At 40.7% G+C, this 27,461-nt stretch overlaps 1 protein-coding gene across 4 annotated transcripts in view; it reads right to left on the reverse strand.

Annotated features, from left to right (window-relative positions):
• BRF1 (BRF1 RNA polymerase III transcription initiation factor subunit) overlaps window positions 1–27,461 on the reverse strand; it is a 162,522-nt gene that overhangs the window by 25,065 nt on the left and 109,996 nt on the right. For 3 of the 4 annotated variants that reach the window (XM_031553710.1, XM_010712005.2, XM_010712004.3), the window contains 4 exons: window positions 20,819–20,880; window positions 18,505–18,586; window positions 18,352–18,407; window positions 16,293–16,549 (listed from right to left, as the gene is read on the reverse strand). In XM_031553710.1, the coding sequence (XP_031409570.1) occupies window positions 16,293–16,549; window positions 18,352–18,407; window positions 18,505–18,586; window positions 20,819–20,880 (457 nt within the window). Of the gene's footprint in view, window positions 1–1,315; window positions 2,203–16,292; window positions 16,550–18,351; window positions 18,408–18,504; window positions 18,587–20,818; window positions 20,881–27,461 lie in introns of those variants that run through there. The other variant, XM_019615934.2, reaches the window with a different exon arrangement.

Here is a 27,461-nt window from a genome sequence, read left to right on the forward strand (position 1 = left end):
AACCAATACAGCCACTAACTCAATATTTGCTGGGATCAAAGCAAAAATTTAAAAACATTAAAGCCACTGAAAGCCAATCACAGGTGACCCAGAATGTCACAACACTCTCAGACAAGAAGACCTGTCAGGAAACTAAAGCTGACAACTTTCCAGCCCATCAGGACACTGGCAGAAAAGGCCTAAAGAAATCTTGTAATTTTTTTTAACAAGATCTTAGTCTGTCTCACAAGTACGGTTTTCCACTGCCAGATGGTCGATATGAATGCTAATGGAAAGAGTTGAAGCTGAAATAAATCTGCCACTTTTAATCAATCACAGATGACTGTGTCATCAATAAGCGACTCATGTTATGACAAACTCCCTTTGGTTAGCTACAAGCAAAGCTGATGAAATGCATCATGCCTACGTATTCACTGCCAATACTCGGCAACTTTAACACAGGCATTTTGAGGCTTAAAGATTATTTTTCCCACCTACGTATTCATTGCCAATACTGGGCAACTTCAACACAGGCATTTTGAGACTTAAAGATTATTTTTTCCCTAGGAGTGCTGTGATCTCGGATTCACAGTGAAAATTGCTCAAAAGAGCAACAGTTTTTAACTGTTGGAAGCTATTTGATAGTAACTCAGCCAAAACACACACACACAAACACACACCAACCGTAAAAATCCTCTTAAATCAGAGGAATAGAAACCCACTCATGGGCAACATGCAAGGTGCACTCTCCACTGCACAGCAAAGATAACTGTATAGGAGGTGCTGACAGTGCATCCTAGAGTCATTCACTTCACTCTAACCCTTCCACCCATCCAGGGACCCCAAAATGTAACATGCCCTTTGTGGAAAGTGTAAATGGGAAGCAGAGACCCAAAGATATTCCTCCTCAAGGGAGAAAGTAATGAATCATAGAATGGCCTAGGCTGAAAAAGACCATCATGATCATCTAGTTGATACCACACAAGTATCAGCTGGGCTTTAGCTACGTGTCACACTAAAAAATCCCTCGTTCAGCTTGCAGGAAAGGCTCACAGAGCAGAGATGGAGGTGTTGCTCAGGAGGAGAAAGGGAATGACCAAGGGAAAAATGGTGCAATTGGTAGAAGCTAAACTTTGTTAGTTACACAGCGCATGAGACAGGTTGTTTTCTGTCCATATTTTTAACCAGCTTCCAAATCCACCCTCAGTTAAGAATTCTGTCTTTTTGCCTTCACTGACTTCATTGTCCATCAGTGTTTTGAAATATAATTGGAAAAACAAGACTCTAAGATTAGGCAACGGAAATTTAATATTTTCCCAATTTAGAGGCAATATGGCATTCAGTTGCTTGAAAGGAAAAAGAATAAATGAAAAAAAGTTGCTACAGCATAAGAGCAAACAAAGTCATTTCAAATCCACTTATGGAGACACAGGAAATTATAATTAGCCCAAACTTCATAACTTGTCTATCAGCACAGGAATAAGTCTATTACTAAAAATGTTGCTCCCTCTCCACCAAATTATAAAACCCCAGAATCCAACTTACAAAGACCAGAAGTCATCACAAAAACTTTCAGGTTGTTTTTGTGGCTCTCACTGAGCACAGCTGTGATGACACAGATGCTCTACTTCTTTCTCTTCATCTCCCAGTGAAGAGGGATGAGATCTTTATAATGAACGAGCATCAGATATAAACCAACCACATTTTGCTTTCTCCAAGCTCTGCTTTTTTTTTTTCTTTTCTGATGTCCATCCAAGCATAACCGTGCTGGACAAGATTGCTGGAATAACATGATCACCCTTCAATATTGTTTTGAAAGAGTACTGTACTCTGTGCACACAAAGAACGCCCTTGATCCATTTTATGAAATAATACAGAACACCAGGATGAGTATTCCAATATCTTCAAAATTTAAAACGACCTATTTTTAGTCCAGTAATAATATTCTGAAAGATAATACGTTAGAGATATTATAGACTGCCACAGCATCATAGATTAATCTCACAGTATTGATCTTCAGGAGACCAAACAGCTGATATGTGAATGTTCCCTGCAGTTTAATCAGTCTGCACCTTTCAGTGTTTCTGAATTACTTCTCGATTTTCCTATTTCATCTTCATTTTGTGCTTTTGAAGTTCTAAGAAAAACACAACTTCTTCCTCTTTGTGCGAATCAAAAGGTTCTTTTCCTAGGTTTTGAGAGAGCCTGAAGTCCAAACGGCACCTATGAGCTCAACAAAACAAAAACAGAATAAATAACACTGACAGATAGCTGATACGAGCTAAAGAAAGGCAAGACCATTAAACACAAGGCTATCCCCAAAATTATTGCACAAAAGAAAGGAAGAGAAACTATCTGTAGCAATAGACATGGAGAGCATGTTCAATAAGTTATCAGGGAAAGCTATGACACCCGTTGGCAAGAATTCAGGTATTCTTAAGTGGATTGTTTTACCATTTCCTTCCAAAAGCGTGCACAAAGCCTGAGAGCATGCACTCGACCAACCATGTGCCTCGTTAGGGACTGAATCTCACAACTCCTTGCACACATACCAAAACACACAGCTGCACATCCAGACAGCGTAAACCAGAGCCCACTGAGGGCAGTGGGACAAAAGCCAACCCTACATATGTTACAATGCAGAAAATCTTAAGGTGATTCACTAATAAAAAGTTGGAGTGATTGAAATCACTTATTTAAAACCCTCCCTACCTCATCTTAATGACCTTATTAAAGCAGCTACATTTAAATTTCTCTTCAAAAACTCCCTTAAATATCAGCACTTCCACAGCTCCTGTGACTTTGACCCTCGAGTTACGGTGGTAAATTAAGAGTGTTTAAATCATTTCAGATTTACCTTATTAAGACAGTTTAAATTGGAAGCTAGCCAGATCTCTCTGAAGCTGTGAAGTGGAGCAGCATACAGGAAAGAGGAGCTCTGCTGTGCTCTGGAGCCTAAAACTAAAAGTTACATCTTCAATAGCAGCCTGAAAATCGTCATCAGCCTTTACAATGGCCTGAAACTAGAGCCCAGCACGGGTATCCCCAGCCCCAGTATGTCTCCCACAGCTCTTAAAACTATGGGCCATAGAGATGAAGGATATTGAAAGTATGGATTACCGTAATGAAAAAAATCTTGGTTTCATTTGCTTTAAAATGGGTTTTAAAATGAAATCAACAGATACTGAGATTGAAAAGAGAGGGAAAGTAATTTAGACAAAAATGCATCTGTTACTGAAGTTGGTCTCTTGTAAACTTTCTGCAAAAAACATCTTAAATCTGGATTTCCCTGAATTGCAAATCCTATCCGCAAATGCTGAACCATAAACTTGAGTTTTCTGGTCTCCAGTCTTCACTGAAAAGCTAATATAATGCTGTGCTTGATATCTCTTAGCTACCAACACTGCAACAAAATAATCACTATATACTACTGCAAACTCACTCCAGGCCTTGGAGCTCAGAATTCCCTCATTTAAGACCCGCTTATATTTTAAGGAATAATTTCAAATTGCAACTCAAAGGTAACAGAAAAACTGCAGCCTAGCAATCACTGGACCTTAGAAATGTTTTCTGCCAATGCTCTTAATGAGGTAGAAGTAAATGCAGAAAAACTGCATCTTCCTGCAACAGCTATTTAAGGGACCTTTTCTGTAAAACTTGTCTTTTTTATCTGTATCCACATACATATATATATAATGAATATATGTGTGTGAATATATATATATATGTATAATGGATATACATATATATAAAATCCAGAAACAGAAGATCACCATGTGCTGAAAGATACAAAAACTATGAATTTTATCCACTCCTGAAGAGAACACAGGAAGCACCTGAAAATATTGATCCAAGAAAAGCAGCCAGCCCTCCATCCAGCTTTGAGCAGATGACTCAGGGGGTCAGGCTCCCCATCCATCACACAGGAGATGTGCATTGTTCAGAGCAGGCAGAGGCTGCAGACTGAATGCCTGCCCGACAGCAGTGTGCTGCTCTGTGTTGTTGGTGCCAGCGGGTGAAGGCTCCAGAGCAGGCAGGCTGCTGCCTCCTGATAAATCACCCCGAAGAACAATGGGACCCTCGGAGACAACAGTATCTACGGGTCCTTTTTGATGTGAAGAGCTTTCTGATCTCTTCAGGTTGGATAGACAGAGTGGCAGCCAGGGTCTGCAAAGGTCAGCAAGATGAGGTTTGTTTGTATAAAACAGTCACCTTTCAACCCAGAGCTCTCCAGCTACTAAGTCACTTGCCAGTAAGTTACTTTACATTATATAAAATTCATGATTTCTCATGGTTTATACTCAACTCACCTCACATAGGACTCACTTCATTAGTTACAGGAAAAAAAACAAGCACAAACCCACCGGTTTAGAACCCTTAATTAGACATTTATTTTCCTTTTCCTCCATCCCTCTGTTTGTGCAGCGTAACAGAATCACAGAATCACAGGGGTTGGAAGGGACCTCAGAAGATGATTGAGTCCAACCCCCCTGCTAAAGCAGGTTCCTGCAATAGGTCACACAGATAGGTGTCCAGACAGGACTTGAGTATCTCCACAAAAGAAGACCCCATAACCTCTCTCGGCAACCTGTTCCAGTGCTCCATCACCCTTACCATAAAGAAGTTCTTTCACATGTGAGTATGGAACTTCCTACGTACAAGTTTTAGGCCATTACTCCTTGTCCTATTGTTACACACTACCAAGAAGGGCCTGGCCTCCTCCATCCTCAGCAGAACTAAGCATTGCCATTGCATGCTTTTAGTGTGCATGAATCGGGCTTATGTTCATGAGATGTAAGGCACAGTCTATCTGAGCTGTAAAACATCAACATATTCTCACCAGTAGCTCATCAAAAGCATTCAGAAGGAAGAAAACTGCATGGAAATGTCATATACAGATCAAAATTGAGAACTACATTTTGGCTGTATAGAATAGTTTCATAATTCTTGCTATACATTATGCCATAAGACCAAGAATGTTCACAAAGCATCTATACACAGCACCAGACTGACAAAAAATATGGCTCCACAGATGAAAAGTAGCTTCTGTGTCTACAGGAATGTAAGGAAATTTAAGTCATATAGAGTCATAGAATCACCAAGGATGTAAAAGACTTCCAAGATCATCCAGTCTCATCATCCACCTACCACCAGTACTTCCCCAATAACCACATCAGTACATCATCAGAACATCTCTGTATTCAGAATATTTCCTACAATGAGACTGAAGCTTTTTCATCAATCCTCTCTTATAGTTTGGAGTACAGTATGTTCTGATTTTAAATATAAGTCATATAAAAAATTGGGTCTTAATGTCAGATTTTATGTTCCTGATTATCCAAAGGTAAAAATCTCATTTGGACTTGATCAGGTCATAGGAAAAGAAAGGTCGTATTTCACCAATGCATTTAGAGGATTTGAAGAGACAGAGACTGTATCATAAATAAACACATCAGCAATAAACATATGGCACATTACTGAGAGACATTTATGATCCTAATGTCCCAAACATCGCCTGGAGGAGGAGGAGGAGAAGCTGCAGAGGGCACAGCCTGATGTAGGAATGCCCATAAGAAGTCTACAGGAGGCATCAATCAGTGACATGAGCAACCCAGAGTGCCCTCCTACCTGAAATGCTCCATAAGAAGCCTGCACAAAGAGCTAACTTTTCTTCCATTTTGTTCCCATAATCTTTTTTTTCTGCAATATTTTAAAAGGTATGAATGAAGTGCAAACATGTTTGAGACGTGCTATATTTGCTGATCATTTTTGAAGCCAATATTGCTTAATGAAGAATGCTTGCACACATAGTTAATTTGGCAGAAAATAAATAGAAAAAGAGCAAGTAGTGTCTAAACCAACATTATCGAAGTAGTGTGCTTAGGCACAAAATTAACCCATGGAGTGACTTTTCAACTCAGTAATTGGAAGGGCCCACCTGCAGCCTTCAGGAGCTGGGCAGCAGGTGATGCTCACTGCATATCCCGCCTTCCTGCCCTGCAATAACCAGTCCCACATGCTAGAACACCCTGATTTTTGCTTTGCTTCTCTCCATCTAATCACTAGATTCTACGCTGATTTTAATCTCTGCTATTAATTCATCAGCTGATTGATTGATTGAACTGCAGCTTTAATCTGATGATTGTGTTGCTCAATGTTTTAGTTAGGATTCCAAGTTATCTGTTTCTTTATTGCTGCACGACAAAATTCATGAAGTACACATCACCATTTTTCTATTAAAGCTATCACACCACCACTCTGGTCAAGCAAAGATAACTTTGTAAAATAAATACTTCATTCTCCTTTCAAATCTATACACTGTTCCTTCGTATTTCAGATCCCCAAACGCTCGGATTAAATAGATAACTTTTAAAAGACAACTATGCTGTCAGTATATTTCTTTCATATAAATACCACATTTAAAACAGTTTCTGAATACAGAGACAGCAGATGATCAACGTATGCCCAGTACTTCTGTCCTGAATGGGACCTCAGAGCACTGTGTCCTTCCTACGCTTGAACATTCAACTTTGAATATCAATACAGATTCCAGATCTGTCACACCACGTGTCCTTCATCACATCCTTTCCCTGCCAGCTATCAGAGCCCTGCTTGAAAAGAAACATCTCCACACTGTTGCAGTTTTTGACAGCTGCTGAGGTACATGATGCCTTGCAAGAGCACACAGAATGAGAGGATCTTTACTTGAATGTGCACTGGGAAGACGGGCTACAGGACTTTAGGTCCATATACACTACATTCTATGCCATCCCATCCCACCTCTGCAGCAGCACAGGTTTCTTCTCTGGTGTAAAAACACGGAAAGAGGAAAACTGTGTGCAGAAGTCAGTGGTTTGTTCCCTTGCACCTTTATGAGTCACACAGTAAGGACCTGTATGAGAGAACTTGTACTGTTCTAGAGGGAGTGGGGAAGTTAGCTTGGTTGCTGCAAATGCTGAACACAGCAATCAGTTTGTTCAGTCCATTGCTGGAGGAGGGTGGAACTGCTGGGCAGGAACTTCTGATTAAGAATGAATTGCAAATTCAACATCAGGAAAGTCGAATTTGCTGTATATATCTTCCAAGAACACGTTTAGAAATAATCTCAATGCGTTTTATCCTATTTTAAGTAACAAATGCAATAAGGTAAAACTGAAATCAGTCAGCCCGCCAGCAACATCACTGGATAATGGAACAGCACTTACATAAATGACTGAGTTACAGAACAGTGGCCAATTTAAAACTAATTATGCAGATTCTGCTAAATATTCTGTGAACAACACAGTATCTCAAAAGTTTTACAACAAACTGCCGTAACTTTCCAACATTTTATCCAGCTGTGGTGAAAGAACAGCAATCACAACCACATAATGATTGCCAGTTACCCAGTCTGGCAATGTACACAAAATCAAGAAATAAAATGTTTCCTGTAGCTGCTCTCCTGGTTTGGGTATCAATATTGAAGAATAATGTATGGCCTATCCTACAGAGAACAAGGCAACTTTTGACTTGTTTTGTCCCATTTCTTTGAAGTACTTAATAAATATCCACTGAAAACTCAACTTCATTGGCAAATGTAAAGCGCATCAGCTTTACTCTTCCGTGTATTATATAAAGAAAATTAGCAAATACATACTGTGAAGATCAACAAAGAGACCCTGCTGGACTAGAATCAAGGAAAATATAAATCCAGAAATCAACTGTTTTCCATTCATAAAATAAAAAAGAAAGCATAAAAATCTACAGACTAACGATGTGAGTATTTCACAGCAACCAAGCACTCTTGGCTGTGGCAGCAGAACATACACCTTTAGCTCTGAACAGCAAGAACCACTGCACTTTGTATTGCCTTCCTTGTTCCCACTGCCTTCCTCCTTTGTATTGCCTTCCTTCCTACAACTTCTGCTAAGACACTACTGAAGTGTGCATACATATTTATATTAAGCCTCCTGCTAGACATACCAAGTCCAAACTGGAAGAAAAGGATCACAGAGCATTTTCATCTAATAAACCTGAAAATGAGAATATAGACAAACAAGGAGCTTGCAATACAAGTTTCATGCAAAATTATCTTCCGGGCTAAAACTGCTCCTCTTTGGTCTTCGATGAAAGATGAAATTACTTCAGACAGTCACAAAAATCCATCTGCATTTTTGCACTGCCCAGCTGACCTCCCCTGGAATCTGGCAAGGAGACGATTTTCTTGAGTGGGAGGCGGAAAAGCAATATCCAATTTATATTAAACAAACAACAAGGCTGCTGTAAAAAGAAGGAGCTTTGACCTGGGTATGGGCCACAAGGTCAGCCAGATCAATGCCTTTTTAGTTTTAAATTGAAGGCATTCTAATTTTTGTGGGTAAATGGAGCCAAGCGCTGAATTTGGCAGAAACTTGTTACAGCTGAAACCCTCACACAACTCTACATGTGTCTTCACCCTATCTTGAAGGGTTTATTTTTATAAGGTTCTCCAAGTATCTCGTAAGATTAAACAGCTTAGGAATACTCCTCTGCAGTGGCAACAGACCATATTCCCTTACGTTTACACTAAGCCAAATTCTGACAACATTAAAGGTCTGTACTATAAAATTTGAATGCTCTTAATGAATGATGTACAACTAGAGATGATTTGCAGCATCACTGAACTTACATAAATTGGTTCACATTGAGAAAGCTTTTTAATGCTATTTCTCCTAACATTGAGCCATACCAGGGGCTTTTGTCTCCGATTGTATTTTACAGAGAGAAAAATACAGACAGCTTTGTTGCAGTACTGAAATTTTAGTATTTTAAATTCCACTACTCTAAAGCAAATGACTCCAGAACTTTTACAGAACTCATCTTCTAAACAGCTGGAGTAATCAGCATAAACATCAAGTCCTGACAAACACTCCCAGCTGTTGGATGGATAGGTTCGGGAAGTTTTAAAAGAATCTTTCCCTTTCCTTCTGTCTCATCTCAGTGTGAAGAGTTGGAGGGAGAGGAACACCTTTCTCCTGGCTCCTCTCTTCCAGGTGTCTCACCACTGCCTAGCACTGCATATGCACAAGTGGTGTATGTAGAAGAAATGCGTTTCTCCTCCTCTGTTCTCACTTGGTGAGGAGGGAAGGACTGAGGTCATCTGATTTGAGCACTCATAGATTTTAGCATACACGTTCACTTTACGAAATGTTGGGCCTGATGAGTTTCTCGCCAGCTCTCGCCTCTGGTTTATCTCCTTACAAAAGGTTTCTCAGCTCTCATGAAGAGCAGGAACCTGCACCTCCAGCCAGGCTACAACGTTCTGATGGGCTTTACTAAATCAACTCCTCAAACTTACTGCGAACAAGCAAATAAATGCATGTCAGCTCCTTCCAAGGCCTTTGGTAAAGCTCTCCCCTAGACAGCTACGTTTGCTAATGTAGATGCATGAATTGAAAAGCAGAGGCTTGGAAGGGCTGAATTCATTTCTCCTTGGCTTTGTTTTTTTTTTGTAAATAAAATGCTAACCATAATTTGCATAAACGTGTCCCTCTAAAGTTACAAGACTGGAAAATACTTGCAGGATTTATTTTAAGTGGTGGTACTTATCAAATGTCACCGTTTTCCTGTTTAAAATAACTAATCATTTTGATTAACCTCTGATTTAAATGATTATATACCACAGCAAAGCACAAACATACATCAAATTACACTCCACAGAATTTCTCAAAGCAGGAATCACATAAGAAAACAGTTATGTCAGAGTGGTTGGAGAATTAATTTACCGAGTGCAGAAGATTCAAACTGTGATGCCATATGCCAACATGGGAAGGCTCTCACACGCACATTCATACCCAAGAAATAGAAGTGGATAATCCCACAGCCAGCAAGAGGGTGCTTCAGGAGGAAGCACCAAACCACCAACCAAAAATAATCATGCAACAGAAGAAACTCCTAACTACCATCTCAACACACGCTCCCAGAATCTTCTGTAAGGAATTTTGTCTCTGTTGAGAAATTTGTGCTAGCACGTTTGTCACATAAGAAAAGAAGGCCTGAAGCACTGCGTAAAGATGAGAAATAAAGTTTAATATCTCACTTTGAGTAATACATATGAATTCCAAGCCATGTAATAAGACTTCAAAGCAAAGAGGGAAAAAAACAGCCTATCAAAGGTAAATTAGACAAAGAGCTGAAGGCAATACTGAAAAAATAAAAATTAATGGTGGAAAAATTAAAGAATATAAAAACACTCTTAAGATCTCATCTCAAAGGACCAATTTGTAAGGAGAATACATACTAGAGTTGGTACAGAAAAGACTTTCAAAAGCCTCACATCTGCCAGACATGAGGACTTCTCCCTCCTGAGCAGCTCAGCTTCGTGATGAAGAACTTGCCCATGGGTATCCTCAGAGATGCCTGGCAGCCCACCAGGCCCCACTGTGCCCCCTACAAACAAAGGGCCTCTCAGATACCCAGTTCCAAATCTCTAGAACTATTGCTGTAATGTTATTTTTCCTAATGAAAGAGATTCTGAAACAACTCGCTTCTACACACAATGAATCAAGGGTATACGGATGCATACATTCTTGAATTAATGAACGACCACTTGAGTCTATTTGGTATAAAGGATAGCTAGAAACATAACAGAAGTATCACTTTCAAGGTTTTTCAGACATTCAGGCATCCCATGGAATACTCAAACTGAGTTTTGCCTCATGCAGTTCTGGATTGATATAAGTAATCTGGAAAAACTGAGTTCATCCTCTTCCCCTTCACAAATACCACTCTCATAATATAAAATAAACTGAAAGTACTGTGCATTAAAAAAATAAATCTGTCTGCTTTGAGTTTATAAAAATAAATCATAAGCCATAGCAAATGTAGAACAAGCATCATGGGCACTCAGACTTGCAGCTGGGTTAGCAGCAGTGCAATGGTACGGCACTCAGCACCTGCCTGGGCAACACAACTGAAAATAAAGGGTTGTCATTATCAGTAATCCAGGATGTGGGGCTTCTTCTCTTCCTATTCACAGGAAAAGAACAGACAGGTTCTGCCAGGTGCTCGCAGAGTTAATAATTACATGGAAGAGGCAGTGTTGGGCCAAGCAAGTTGCACAGTGCTCGCTGCCCTCGCACACCCAGACCAAGCAACCAAGCACTCAGGAAGGGACAAAGCCTGCAGCTGCCAATGCTGTTTCTCTGAAACAACTTTACCAAAAATCAGTAAATTAGGTTTCTGCTCTTATTTACCCCTTACGGGAATCTGACTTCAATCAGAGCCAAGAAAGTACCAGGCAACACATTGTGTTTAAATGAGACGCCAAGCATGAGGCTGTAGAAAGCATCCTGTATACTATCCCTTGTAATAAAGGAGATTTTTCATATAATTATAGAATCACAGAATGTCTCACGTTGGAGGGGACCTTAAAGATCATCTAGCTCCAATCCCCTGCCATAGCAGGACTGCCATCCCCCAGCTCAGGCTGCCCAGGGTCCATTCCATGGCTTTGGACACCTCCAGGGATGGGGCACCCACAGCTCTGGACAGCAGTGCCAGGGCTCACCACCCTCTGAGTAAAGAATTTCTTACCTACCATCTAAGATAAATCTCCCCTCTTTTAATTTAAAGCCACTCCCCCTTGTTCTATTGCTATCAGACAGTGTAATAAGTCGGTTCCTCTCCTGCGTGTAAGCCTTCAGGTAGTGGAAGGCCTCAATGAGGCCTCCCCAGAGTCTCCTCTTTTCCAAGCTAATTTTTCTGGGGTTGTGACACCCCCTGAGAAGTCAACAAAAACAGAGCTGGAGCAGATGCTAAGCCAAAGCATCCCTTAAGGCCAGGACTGAGTCCCACAGCCCCAGGCACTGCACTGTACCCTGCTGGGAGGAACATTACCAGCAAAAGGACACAAGTGAGACCATGTAGAGAACGTGGTGGTGAAACTCCAAATTTAATCAAACCTGAAATCTCTACCAAGGGCTTTTGTCATATCTGCAGCAAGCTTGATTTGGCTTTCTATTACATATTCATATGCTTCCATTCAGAACAACCTTGTTTCATTACAGTGGATTCAGCTGTGCTTTGCAGTCCTGCTCCACTTCTTCCAAGGCAAATTCTTTAGGAGATTAACCTGACACATTTATTCCCTTGATGATATATCCCGTCCTCTCTAATATCGTTACCAATTTCAAGTACACAGCAATAAATGGGCATAAAATTTTTAAAAAGTAGTGACTTGAAAGCTTTTTTGTTCCCACATTTTCTAGGAACAACACATTTCACTTTGCAAGCAAGATTCAGCTCAAGCAAATACAAAATAAATTATTTAGCTTTCAACCAAAAGCTCGCAGACTCTGTTTTTAGTGGACTTGAAGCTCACACTGGAGTTTAGGTTTTAAGTAGCTCAAAGTGGCAATTGCTTTTCACTTGGAGTTCAACACATTCATCTTCTGTGATGCCTGTTTCATATGCACAGAAGACATTAGTGAAGATAAAATGTGCAACTGGTAATTGAAATTAAAGTCGCAATCTCTATTACGGTAATATCCACTGTGCCACATCTCTGTAACACACAATGAAACAGCTTTTGCTTCTGAAGCAGCAACCATGATACCCACCAGAACCAAAAAAAACCCTTGCCCGATGCACTGAGAAATGCAGTGAAATATATTCACAAAAAATAAACTTTTCTAAAATTGCTTACGTTGCTTTTACTATTTTTACACCCTCTTGACAGATACATTAAGCACAACTCCAGTATACTTAGGGAAAACGTGTCTATAAAAAAGCATGTCCTTTTCTAATACTCTGAAAGTGGCACAGTATTCAGTTTTTCAATCAGAAGGTGGTGACACACTGGAACAGGTTGCCCAAGGAGGCTGTGGATGCCCCATCCCTGCAGGCATTCAAGGCCAGGCTGGATGTGGCTCTGGGCAGCCTGGGCTGCTGGTTGGCGACCCTGCACATAGCAGGGGCTTGGAACTGGATGATCATTGTGGTCCTTTTCAACCCAGGCCGTTCTTTGATTCTATTCATGGTAAAGAAAACTGTTCAAAAATCCAGTTTGCTTTTGAAAATATTGATGAATATGGATATGCTCATCTAAAAAGGGTGGACTCAGCACTATCCGTGGAGTTAATTCTTTCAATGTACCTTCCTGAGGAAATTTCAGAAACAATTCCAAGATTTCAGAATTGGGAATTTTGAAGAAATAGTGTTGAGATGAACGATATGTTCTTCGTCTCCAAGTAACTGCTAAGTTAATGCTGATTGTAATAGCTCTGATGTGACTGAAAGACTATCCCACAGGCGCATGCTCCCTGAGGATGGTTAGCATTCCAACTCTTCATAAATTTCTTGCAAATCAACAACTTTTTACAAGTTTTAACAGACCAACACTGCTAACTAACTACTATTTTACATCACATTAGAAAACAAAGACACTGCACCACGTCTGGCTGCGGCAACCACATCTTCAAATGGAGATCTGAAGTCCTCTTCCCAGAAATACAAGTGCAGCATGTTTTACAGCAAGAGACAATCTGAAAAATGGAGATAAACCTCCTGCTTCCAAGGTGCTACCTATAGGAAAGGAAGATGGTTTCTGAGACACATGACAAAGGCAGGTGTGTTTATAGGACCTCTGCTTGCACATGGAAAGCAATCAAATCTACTTTCCTAATCTAATACCTTTACTGGAGTAGTGCTTTAATCACCAAGAAGCAGTATTCCTTTCCTAGCCCTAATTGGGATCAGGACTAAATCAGCTGCTCTTTAATCCTGACTGCATCTCACACAAACTAAAGGATTGCATCGAAGCACAGTTATGCAAGGTGCTGCTGCAGTCACATAGAGCTTGCTAAATATTTCAGACATATAAAGCCAAATAGGCTGGACTGTAAATCACTACAAAGCAAAACAGTTAGCAGGAACTCCACAAATGCCTCCTGGATAACGCTACATTATGTGCTTCATTCATTTTCTAATGAGCAATGTTCCGGGTTTTTATTATTATTAATTGCATATAAATTGCCATTATTTTTGTATCACTGGGAAAGTATTTAGCCATTCACCTCTCAGAGGAACAATGCTGAACAAAGGAAATGAATGCACGGCATATTAAAACAATACAAAACACAAAAATTTATGCATGCCATTTAAAAGACATGGCATTCAGACTACTAGCAAAAAAATCAAAAGTATGTCATAAATCTTTAACGGCAAGAAATAAAAAAACAAATGGTTTGCCAAGTCCTTGATATTATTTAATCAGGAACGTTGCCTACTTCTGGAGTGCAAAATCTTAACCACGTATCTGCATGTATCACCAACCTTCTCTGAAGTGCTCTGCTGCAAAATTCATTGTATCTAAGATCTGCTAATCATCATCAGGAAACTGTTATGCATCTTAAGGACATACTTTAGGTACTCAAGAGGAAAAATAAACACATTTTATTAGCTGCTTTTGGAAAATACTGATTTGTGTATTTATTTAGAAACCTTTTCAAGTTGCACCACTGTTAAATTAAATATTTATGGCATGATTTTCCAAAGAGTTTAACACCTGTTAAGGTGCTAAGGGTTTAACCTGCTGGCTTCAACAGGAGCTTCAAGTGCCCAATGCTGTTTAAAAGCAGGCCAGGAGGGACACAGGATGGATGTGCTGAAGCAGCTTGGGTGTTCATGTTTCTGTTAAGTCCTGAAAAGCAATGGGTCTCTTACAAGCCCATACTGCCCATCACAGCATTCCATTTCTGATAACTGCATCAGAGCTGTGCTTTACTAAAATTACAGAAATATGACTCACTATACCTGTCAAATAAAAAAAAAAACATATGTCAATGCTGTGAGATAATCCTGAATGCATCTTTACTTTCCTTCTATTAGAAAATGTGTGTGTTTAGGTCATTAAACATGACCTGAACTAGCTACGTAGCAACTTACGTAGGATAGTAAAATCCTCAGTGAGTAATGAATTGGAAAGCTGTTGATATCAGAGAGGTGAGAAGCTGAATGAGGACAAAGCCATTTTGATAAAATACAGTCTAAAGAAGGAAGAGCAGAAAAACAAAAGACGTTTGTTACACTGCAAAAATCTGTATCCCAGTGACAGTGAGGCTAGACACAATTTTGGCTGAGAAGCTAAGAGCATTGGCTAAAGCCAATGTAATTGGCCAAGTGCCAATTACCAAACCAGGTCATAATAATGGGTTTGTGTATAGCCATGTCCATACCAGCTCATCCAGCCTCACCTCCACAGGTATGCTACGTCCCCACTCCTTTGCTAACAGATGAATTCTCACACCTTGCCTTTCTCTCCCCAGAGCTGCTTCATTCAGGAAGGGAAAATATCACATCTGAAGCACCTCCAGCTGCAGCTCCTTCCTGATTTTCACTTGAGACAACCCGAAACCCCCTCCCATGAGCCCTGCCAACCTCAGTGCTGCTGCAGGCAGTGCCATCACTGACCCCAGCTCTCCTCTGCTCCCTCCATCTCTCCCCTGCCCTTCACCCTCCAAACAACAGCATGAAGAACACCATCTAGCATTTCTGTACTAAATCTCTGAATTTTCTGGTGGTGTAGATCGTGTAAGCAAAAAAACAACATCTTTTAGGCAGTAAATAAATATCTAACAACTAAATAAGAAATTACTATAGAGAGATCATCCAAATGATCATCCAACACGATTTCATGAACTGCAGGCTAATAAAACAGTTGAATATTGCAGATAGGACACATCAATCTCCTTCTACACATTACAGCACACCACAAATCTGCCCAGCCAGTCTGACTATTTTGCACATTAAAATAGTAGCTTTCATCACACTATAAAACATTTGCAAATGCAGACCAGAAAACCGACGAGCATATTTACTGTAAAGCTTTATATCTGTGTCACCAATTAACAACAAAAGTTTGGAATAAAACTAAAATAAAAGCTAATCAAAACAGCTAGCTGTCATAACAGATGGGAACTGTATTTTTCAAATGAAGCAAAAAGCCAAAGCTTTTGAGCATTTAGTGTCATGTCAGCAGATACAGACAACCCAGAAAGGGAGGACACCAAATGTCAGGGATATATGAAGAAAAGCTGTTTGTGGCCCAAAGATTGATGTTTATGAATTTCCACTGACTTTTTTTTTTCTCCAGAATGATTAACTCACACCAAAACAGACCTTTGATATGCGAACTATAAATAAGTTTCCACTGTGACACTGCAGGCAAAATAAATAAAAACAAGACCCCAGCATTATTTTAGCCTCAGACAAATGTTTCAGTACCTACATTGTCTGGCTCAGAAAGATACATAGACAGTCTCACAGACAGAGATAGAAATGAACAATTGCAGTACCTTTTTCCCACACTGTTTACAGGGCTGGCTATATTCCTACTGGCAATAGATTTTCTTCTTGACAGCTTCTTGGTGTTGGTGCTGTCATCAGTGCTGTCATCCTCTTTCTTTGGTGTGTTACTTCCTTTGCTGTTCAGGTCCCTTAGCACATTATAATTAATTTTACTTGAGATTTTCTTCTGTTCTAACATCTTTTCAATTGCCTCTCCTGCTGTGCTGGCTTGAATTGGCTCCCGCTTCTTTGCAGCTTTCTTTGGCTTAATTAAAATATAAAATTAGTGATGTAGAGACAAACAAAATGGTTGTGCAGCAGAAGGGTGACCTGTGGCTCAGCAATCCCTGCACAGGTGCTGGTGACTCGGGGACAGGACGGGCGACGGGGCCGAGCCAGGTCAGCACTCTCTGGCCTGGGGCTGAGCAAGACTAAGGCTAAGGGACTTCTCTTTCTACAAGAATTCAGTGTAGGCTTTCCCATTTTTGCCAAATGCCCACGCAGTTTATTACAAATTCTTTACTGCACATTTGTACTGCTGCCAGAAAAGAAACGTGGGCCATTTCTCACATGTGAAAAAAATGGAGAGAGCTCCCGTTACAGGAACAGGGACCTTGATAACATCACCCAGCATGTAAATAAATTCCCCTGTTAAAACTACCTTCCAAATGAGAGTCAAGCTGGGGCACTTCCCTACGCACTGACAGCAGCATTTCATATGAGGTCCAAAAGCTGCACATCCAACTCTTCCTCAAAATAGAAAAAAGTCAAGAAAATTAGCAGCAGCTTTCTAAGCAATAGTGCTGTTGGAGAGGAAGCAGGACGCTGCAGCAACATCACCTGCCCACAGAGAGAGGCAACCTCCTTCGGCCAAGCACCGCAAGCCCAGCGCTAACACTGTGCGGCAGTTTGATGCTGCACAGACCCAGACAAAGAGAAATGACACCAGGGAACGCTTCTATCTGGGACCGGTGCCTAGCTAGGTACAAAAAAAAGATCTTCTGTTTCTCATTCAGCCCTTTCCTTTTCAAAGGAAGGTTTTAACACCAAGCTCCGCAGGAGATTTATTTTTTAATGTATAATAGCCCCTCTGTTTACCTACATGGGTCAAGTGCTACCTTAAAAGTGAAAAGCACTATATTAATCAAGTTCTACTCGAGCTGTCAGAAACAATACAGCTAGAGAAAAACTCCTGTGTTGTCAGAACAAAAAGGTGGGTTGTTTGGGCTACTTCTCAGTGCCAGAGAGTTATACAATTTTGAAAATTGCTGGTACAATTCCACAGCCCTGGAAGGGCGGGATGAATGAGAAACTCTGAAGCATAAAACAGTGTTTCATTGTCTGGTTTTGTTTTTACTATTGAAATACCTAGGGGAGGTAGGAAACTCTGTCATTCACATTAGCCAGAAAAGAAAGATACAAGATATACACATTAAAAACGAACACGGATTTGAGTTGCATGTGGAAGATCTGACTTGTCACTTGCTCAATTACACAAAACACTAGCGCTGTAAATTGTGAATATATGGCCAATTAGGTTGCTTTAAATTGCTAAACAGGGAGGACGAGCCATTTGTTAACATAACCCTCGCCTTCTTTGTGAAAGGTACAACTAAATACTTCTTTAAGTGGCTATAACAAAGACCTCTTCAGTTGTCCATAAAGAAATCATTATAGCAAGAGTAGAGGAAGCTGCTAAAGTTAGGGCAAGTACAAACAAATTCCCCATGCACGCGTTAAAAAGGTCAGGCATGTCCTAAAAACTGTATTTAAATAAGTGAGCAATTAGGGCTACAATCCTTAATGCAAGAACTAGCTCTGATTTTGCCATGCACTGAATTTTTTCCTGATAGTAGCTCAGAATAGACATTTGGGCAAGAAAGTGTTTTACTCCTCACCTGAGAAATTATAGTGTTTTATTTATGTAATGCATAGAAAAATACTGGGTTTGACTTGTTTAGTGGTGACCCATCCCTTTACCCCCCACATCCTACACAGGGTGATCAACAGATATAAAGAATTTCCAAGACATTTTCAAACAGACACAATTAGCACACAGTTTGATACCTTGTGTTCCTTATAAATCCCAAGTTCTTTCTCTTTTGCTATTCTTGCTTCCTTTTCTGAAAGATGACAAAAGGGTAACCAGCATGAAGATTACACAGACTGCATATTTCAGCAACCCTGGCCAAAAGAAGAATTTCAGTCCTATCCACTTACCTTTTTGTTCCTTCAAATAATCTGCATTTTCTTTCATCCACAGCTCTGCTTTTATCTGAGCTTCTGTTTCGTTAAGTATATACTAAAAGACAAAACAAGTTCATCCGCTTTCAGAAATCGACTTAAAAATCATAGTACAAAACTGAACTGAAAAGCCACTAACAAGGTCAATTCATATTTTATTAAAAAACAACAACAAAAAAAAAAGTGTGAAAGAAAACATGACCGAGATACAACAATCAGAGCATTTCTAGCAAATTCTAAAGCTGGAAAGCAACGATCTGCTTTCAAAACACAGTGCTGGGTTTCCAAATTGTGGTGGGGTGGTCGACAGTCATCCAGGACTCATTGTACATGATCGTGATACTTGATCTATAATTAATCTAGAATGATCTTGTTTTTATGATCTTTTTCAGATGATGTAAGAGAGGATCATGACAACATGGCAGTCTGCAAGTAATTCTGAGAGGTGATGGTGGTCTGTAATTCAAAACAGTATGGGAACCACTGCCTTGTGCTACCAAAACAGAAACATGTGTCCTCTAGGTAGGTTTCTGGGAAGGTTTAGGCACAAAATGATTATGGTCTGTGTGAATGAAAGCAGCTTAGTTTGTTGGAGGTTCAGTCCTCTAAACTTCAGAGAGCTGGGTGCAGTACACACATCTAAACTTCCCGCAGTTAACCCCACTAAATCAGAGCAACACTATTAGTAAGCTTGGAGCTGTAAAGCAACTAGAACTATCCAAATAAATCACAGAAATAAACAAATAGGTGGGTAGGTAGGCAGCAAGCAGGCTGGTAGGTTGCTAGATAGATCTCCCCTTCAGTTTCTCACACACAAATATAAGCCAAGTATTTAGCACAGCTGTCTGCAAAGCAAAGGTTCTGTATGGCACATGCTGTCTGGTAATGAAGAAGTTCTGCAGAATGGAGAAGACAAACCAGATAATCTTTCATAAAGAAGACAATTTACTTGTAAGCAATGGACCCCAAACTTGTAAAACAATGTTTAAGTGCTAGAAAAACAATCTGAGTTTTCTCCATCTTACAGGATTTAGTAGTCCAGATTTTCTCTGAAGTAAAATGTAGACAGAAAAATTTTATGAGAAAAGTAACTCCAGGCAAATGAAACTAATGCAGGGAGGGGTCCTTCCTTGGAGGGCAAATGGAGCAAGCAAGCAGCTGCGTAGGTGCTGGCTTATCAGGACACTATTTCACTATTTCATGTTTCTATTAAAGGTGGTCATAATAGTAAAAACTCTTCCTCATAGCTCAGTTATTCGTCTTTCTTATGCTTTTAGCGAGTTCATAATCTTGGGCTTACAATATTACAGTCTATTGCCATGGAAATGAACATGAGGTCATAAAAGCAGAGTTATGACCTCACTACGGGCTACCAAGTGGAGAAAAGGTGCTTTTTTCTTTCTTTGTTTTAAAAGACCGATCTGCTCTTTCAAAGCCCTTCAGAATCAGCTCTGGAAGCTTTCAGGTTACCAGCCTCCCTGCCCCCCATCTCATGCCTACTCCATTTTCAACATGCTCTTCCTTACACCCAGCTCAGCTGACCACAGGCTGAGCATTCACCTAGCTCCCCATTCCTCACCAAGAATATTCTGCAGATCAAGCCTGATTCTCAGCAATCTCAATGAAACCCTTCGGTTTTCAGTGACTGTGTACCCCAAAAGGAGTTTTTAGCATCAGTGTTATTCATTCAAATTGCACTTTTCATTTCCAACTCGCATGGCAGCTGAAGAGGACATCAGGCCCTGATGGGAGGACTCATGCACCGACCTGCTGTGTGCCATTTAACAGGCCATTTCATAGCTGTCTTTTATACTCAGGCTGTTATGGGAAGGGTACCTTGTGCTGCCACACAAATAATAATAAATCCAGAAGATGCTACGGGTATCTTTTTAAGCACACAGAAGCTGTACGTGCTGCTTCTACAGCCTGGTTTCCATGGCAGCCTCATAAGATGAGTATATTGTAATTAAATAATGATTTTAGAGATCCACCAAACTTTTAAAAGTTCTTCTAAGAATAAAAGGCATTCTAAAACGTAACTACGCCAGCACAGCAAGAAAGCAGCAGCAGCAGTCCCATACATACATAAAATCAGCACTAAATTCACAGGCTTGCATGAATATTAGCTTTGACCCCAGATCACTGAAATCACTTGAACCTCTCTATAGATCAGAGGCAAGCACTGCCAGAGTGAAGAGGCAGAGATGGAGAGAATACACCAGATAAGAACCATTTTTTTCCTTCTCAGATATCCAAATGCAGAGAGACTCGGGATAAAAGCGTATCTTACCCTATCTATTTCACTGTCGTCAATTCCACTGAGATCTAATTCACCATCTCCTGTATTTTCACCTACATAAAAGAACACATTTAATTAGCTAGACGTTTCTTTAAAATCAATTGCAATTCAAGTCCTGTGGTAAAGTAACACTTTGCCTTTCCTTCTGCACTCATCGCAGTGAGGTTTAAGAAATTGTTGAGTATTTTTGATTCGAGGGTATCCACACCAACATGCACCACATTGAACTAATTTATAATTCAGGAATCAGTATGGTTCTCCTTAGGACCAAAAATCCATCACACATTTCCAAGTGTCCTTTTTTTCTTTCTTTTTTAATTTATAGCTACATTTTTTCACCATGAACCTGGAGAAACCATTTGAGATGACACCATTTTTCATTCACCGTAACATGGATTTCTCCACCAGAGCCTACATCCTGGTGATTTATCTGTAAATTACAGCTTAGAAAATATTTTCTGTTTACAAGGAAGCAGCACAAACCAGTGAATAATACATCAGACTGACAGTCATATCATGGCTCTATTCTTAATTCTGATCTACAGTCATTCGAACCACCTAACTCATATCAGTTCTGTAAAAATATGCATTATTTTTTTCAAAAATGGGAATTATTAAAACATTTCCAAATCTTAAAGTAACTTGAAAGCTATGGAAGGGTCTAAATGAATGTGCAGCAATAACGAGTTTCTGTAATTACAACATCACTGTCGTTTTTATAGCTACATATTTACTAAGACTTCTCCTGAAAACAAGAGTTATTAAGATTCATTCTATTCATTAAAAGTCGTAACAGCAAAGAACTAAGATCTAACTTGGGACCAGCACAACTTAGAGCAGCAAAATTGATTTTCCACATCATGTTAATGTACAGTAGTAATATACCATTAATATTGTCCAGGTAGAGAAGAAAATACATTATTCAACACAGACTTATTCTGGGGAATGAAGAAAACCCTTGGTCATCTCCATTACATCTAATCAAGAGTGGACAACAAACACCCAAGCTGATGATGTGCAGGAAAAATAAATAAAGTTTCTGCAATCTGCAACAGCAGGAAATTGTATGGAACGTCTTGGTAACTTCAGGGACATGGTTCCCCATTCCTGAGCATGTGCCCCTCAGCTTCCCAAGACTGCTGAATGTTTCAGTTGCCTGGGCTGGTGGCTCCTTGCAGAGGAGAGAGCAGGGCCCTGACATTACTGGTATCAGACATAGAGCACTTACAGTTCACTTTTCAAAATTCAACTTTATCAACAGGAAGTTTTTAATTCTTTCCACGCCAAATCATACACAGAATGAGTTTCAACCCAAAGAAAATGTCCTGTCGCAAGGAATTGCCCAACACTTTGCTTTGATTTTCTTCTGAGATTGTTTCATAAATACAGTATTAACTTTACCAATTCAGTTAATCTGATGCAAATATGACTGAAAAAGCCTTCAGGAACGTAACTCACTGATATTACATTTAGAAATTAACTGTACTTTAGAGTCCCAGGGCGTGAAAGTTTTGCTTTATGACTGTTATAACTATTAACTATGTAATTGTTCAGCACATATGCTTATCTCCTGTCTTATCTCTACACTGAAGTGCGCAGTAAGAGCACACCTTGCCCTGGGGCCTCCAGTTCCTCATGCAAGCACCCACTACCACACATACAGAGATGTGACCCAAGGATGCAAGGCTGGATCTTCTCAGAAAGAGTGGTGATCCAGTGGCACAGCTGCCCAGGGAGTGGTGGGGTCACCATCCCTGGAGGTGTTCCAGAACCATGGAGTTGTGGCACTGAGGGATGTGGGCAGGGGCATGGTGGGGGTAGGTTGGACTTGGACTAGATGACCTTAGTGGTCCTTTCCAGTCTTAATGGTTCATAGAATCATAGAAACAACCTGCAAGATCATCTAGTCCAACCGCCCTCCCATCATCACCATTGCTACCACAAGCACTAAACTGTATCTCGTAGCTCCTCATCCAGATGCCTCTTGAACACTGTCAGGGACGGTGACTCCTCCAGCTCCCTGGGCAGGGCATACCAGTGCCTGACCACTCTCTGAGGGAAGAAGTTCTTCTTTATGTCTAACCTTAACCTCCTCTGGTACAACTTGTGGCCATAACTAGATAACAGAACTTGGTTCTTTGACTCTATGACATCATGCCTTCAAGTGAGGTTGGAAAGGAAAATCAAAGTCAGAAAATGCATCCAAGTGGTTTGTTACCTCTTTAAAATATCTTTAATACAACTGACTGGAATTTTTTAGCAAGCCGTAATCATGCAAAGCACAAAGAAGAATGGTTGTGTGCTGCATCCCCAGTGGGAGGCCGGGGCATCCTGCCGAGCACCACTGCCAGTCCCTCCTGCTGGAACCGATACGTGAATTTCCAGTGAGTGAAATGCTTAAATAATCATCGAGACGAGGAGCGAACTCTGTAGTCTACTGTCTGAGACGCCTTCCCAGGAGGCTGCACACCTGGCTCTGAGAAAGGTTTCATTACTTACACAAAATAAAATAACTCGAGAGCAGAAAGCAGGAGCGTGCCCGAGGCTGAGTCATCCATCTTGGGTTAAGGAGTCTGCAGAACCGGGCCTCGCACCGGGCCTCCTGTGCTCTGGGTAGGTGCTGCAGGCACTAAGCTGTAGGACAGAAGGATCGGGTTTTCCTTCTCTTTGTTTCACCAGCCCCTTTTATTTTCAAGATTCTTGAGAAAAAAATAAACTAAAATATTGTCTACTTATACATTAGGGCCAAAATTAAGAAGGAACCAAACGGAAAGATCACTCACTGCTAAGGTCTGTACATCATCACAAGTGGCGTCCGAGAACTGCTCTGGACTCAAGTCACAGCTCAACTTGACATAAAATTCTCTGCATCCCCAAAATATTTGCTGCTAAAACTGTCACAGCGTTTTAGGAACAATAAAAATATCCCACCAAAATCAACTGCCGCTGCTTTTATTTGTCATTAAACACCTTGCTTCACCTATATTCTGCTATATTTTTCGATCAGAGGTTTAAAATTTAATATGGCACAGTACAGTAGATGTCTGTTTCCTTATACAGCCCTACTATGCCAGACTGAAAATGATGTAATTTCAGGCACCATGAACAATTTCACGTGTCATTTTAAATATAACTCGTTACTGAATGAGGTGCCAGTTCTTCTCATTGGATCAATTAGCACAAGGGACAGAAAACTCATTCTCCGACTGGTAAACTGCAGAGAAAAATCCAGAAGCAAGTTGTATATAATAAGCATTTCTCAGACTCCATAACAGCAGTAGAGGGAGTAATTGTAGGATATCCACTCTGACTGCAAGTAGCCCTTTCTTCTGCCTATGTGATAGGCATTCATTAACTGCAAGGGGTTTTTCAGATGAGAAGGAGCCTTCAATTCTCTAGTTTAACACTATCGCTGGAAAAAAAAAAAGTGTTTTGTTATACAACGCCGATTCAAAGAATAATACATCCACTTTGATCTGAGAATTTCCATGGCAGTCATGAGCACACCCTACCAGCCATCATCATTCATCTGCTTGCTCTGGGGCACTGAAAGTATACCCTTTTACTTTTATTATACCAGAAAGATCTTCCCAGCTGCTAAACTTTTCGAAACAATTTTCAAATGATAATTTTCCCCTTTAATAAAAGGGTTGAAATGAAATTTTCAACAAAATGAAAACACAGATGTGGCCAACATCTGGTCCAACCTCTTAAAAGCTTATTTAAAAGCAGTAGTGCCATGTGACATGGCTCTTAGCGGGGATTTCTTCTGCTAAGAAAAACAACCCGCTCTGCTGCAGGGCACAGACAAAAAATAAGTTCTGTGTTCAAAAAAAAGCAAAACCAAAAAATGCCATGTTTAAATGAAACTACTGTTGGGCAGACAGGACAGAAAGCCAGAAGGAGAAGTGGGGCAGCCGGGTCCTTCCTCACTGCATTTCTCACTGCAGGCAGAGAAAGAGGAGCTCTCAGAGCTTTCAATCAATGTCCCGGTCAGCTACATCCATGTAACTTACTGTTGCCAGTCAGACAGCCGTCTCCCTGCATATTTAAAAATAAAAAACAAAAAAGCCCTTTCTTTGCAGCCTCTTAACATCTTTGCCAGCGGACTCTAATAAACATGAGAGCTACAAACAGACATTCGGGATTAGGTTTGTAAACCTGCAGGATTATTTACTGTTCTTGTCATTACTAAATGCATACTAAGCCCTCTTTTAGCACTGTCTCCCCCTCTCTGTGTATCTAGTTAAATGTATACATAGCACGCTATTACGGGGATTTATTACAGAAGAATAATTCCTGCTGATATACTTTAAAAACCCGCATTTTAGATGACAGACATTTGAAGAATGTGTTTTTCTGTTTCTCGCATAGGAGGCAGAACTATTTATTGCGCTGCCCAGATAAGAGGATTTCCTTACAGACAGCAATGAAGGCTGAACACTTCCCAGGAAATCCTCTGAAGCTCATGTAATAGCAGGCGCTCGGCTCTCCTGTCCCACGCAGCACCCACATCCTCTGCCACACGACTGCACAGCAGTTCCAGAGCTGAGGCAGCAACAGAGAGCCCCAATGCAAAGCACGCCACAAATGAAAATCGAAATATAAGGACACAGTAAAATTAATTGCTCTTAGTGGCAAAATAAGTGTCTCAAAAAATGTATGGCTTGTATTTTCATGGTTAGGTAAAAACGAGGGCTTTCTTTTATTGTACCTGAGGCCACCTTGAAAATTACAGCCTACTCCTTCACAGTGCCAATTCCACATCGCAATTTCGGTCTAAAGGACTACAGAGCACATGAGGCCATGCATACAGTATAAAGATAAATGAAGTCTGTCACATTATTATTTCCTTCTGCCAAGGCAAGGTTAAGGGGTCCTCTCCAGCTGAAGCCAAGTTTCCAGCCTGCCTGCTTCTCAAGAGAAAGCAAACACGGCACGTCGGGAGCAGCCAGGGCCCTTCTTCCCAGCAGTGCTCCCTCCAGCCGACGGGAGACAGGAGGACACGGCACAGGCTGGCGCCAGGACGCCCAGCAGCACAGGGACAGGGCTGGCACGGTCAGCACCTGGCATGGGGATGGGAAGGAGTGCAAAGACAAAGCTCAAAATGGGGCAAATGAAAGGCAAAGAGGGAGGAAAAAGCCTGCGCTAATAAAAGCAAAGAAATGCCATGTATCTGCTACATACTGTGCTATTGTAAGCATGAGGTAGCAGCTTGCAATAGCAACCTGCAAGCCTTATTACTTTGTTTGCAATGTAAGCCCTTCCAAAAATGGGGACGTACAGGCTTCTTAATTTTGTCTCTGCTCTTAAGTGGGACCTCATCAATGAGCAAACAGAAACACAACGTGGGATCAGCCCAGCTGGTTTGCAGTCACTGCATCAGGCTCATCTACCTCTCCGTGTGCAGAAGGTTTTCACAGAATCACAGAATCACTAAGGTTGGAAAAGGACACTAAAATCACCCAGTCCAACCCCAACCAGCGACCACGTCCCTCAGTGCCACATCTCCACTGTTCCTGAACACCTCCAAGGACACTGACTCCACCATTCCCTGGGCAGCCGTGCCACTGCATCACCACTCTTTCCAGTAAGAAATATCTCCTAATACCCAATGTATAAGAACTGTTCCTGCGAGTCTTGATCTTAACACCATGCAGAACTACAAACCCAGCTTTATCAAGCATCTGCATCTCCATTTCCTCGCACTGGGACTCAAACTCCAGGTGTTGGGCTTTTTTCTGCAGCAGTTGATTGACATCCGATGGCCTTCCTGCGCTTGTCGCTTTCATACAGCAGCCGCAGAACAATTATCCCATCACAAGAACAGAATTTCAAATTTGTGTGCTTAATGATATATGTGAATGAATTACAAGAAAAGCTTTTCCTGCAGTCAGTCATCTCTAACAGAACTTCTATTAGATATTGAGCACGTTTTTATAAATTAAATTTCAATTTGGGGAAAATGAAGAAACCTACTGCTGCTTTTCAGCAGTATATCCATGCCAAAAAAAAAATCACTGTTGTTTCACCTCACAGTGGATGGAGCTTCTAACTGATCCACTCCCATTTTACATCCATTTAAAGGTTATAGCAGTGGTCTCACAGGCGTGGAAAGTTGTTAATTCAAACACTTATTCATCAGAAAAACAGTTAACCATTCTATTATTTACAGAAATCACCCCTGCGGTATACATTTGTAAAGAAGGCAGTAAGAAAGTAGCCCAGCAATAAACAGTGCCTTTGTGATTCTGAAAAGTTGTTTTATTGTAAACTCACGCTTCTCGAACCACATAGCAGTATAAGAAACCGTTTAGGATCCTTTCAACCTCCCAAAATAAATACAGCTGAAAGTTGAGCTTTTGAACTGAAGAACATCCTGAGAACTGTCCTCAAAACCAGTAAAAACATTCCTTTTCTTTAACAATTTCCGTGTGCCCCCAACACCTTTTAAAAATAGTGAGAAAGAGCATCCTTTATGCAACCCACTTGATGCAGCTCTTCATTCCTTTTTAAGATCTCAGCCCTGCTGTCAGGACCAAGAGCTCAGATGATGGCAACTCTCAACAACACGCCAAGAGAGATTTCTTGCTGATGAAGCCAACCACCACTGCTGACCACCTTGACAAATACA

The sequence above is a fragment of the Meleagris gallopavo genome, chromosome 5 (genome assembly GCF_000146605.3).
Source record: "Meleagris gallopavo isolate NT-WF06-2002-E0010 breed Aviagen turkey brand Nicholas breeding stock chromosome 5, Turkey_5.1, whole genome shotgun sequence".
Lineage (NCBI taxonomy): Eukaryota > Metazoa > Chordata > Aves > Galliformes > Phasianidae > Meleagris > Meleagris gallopavo.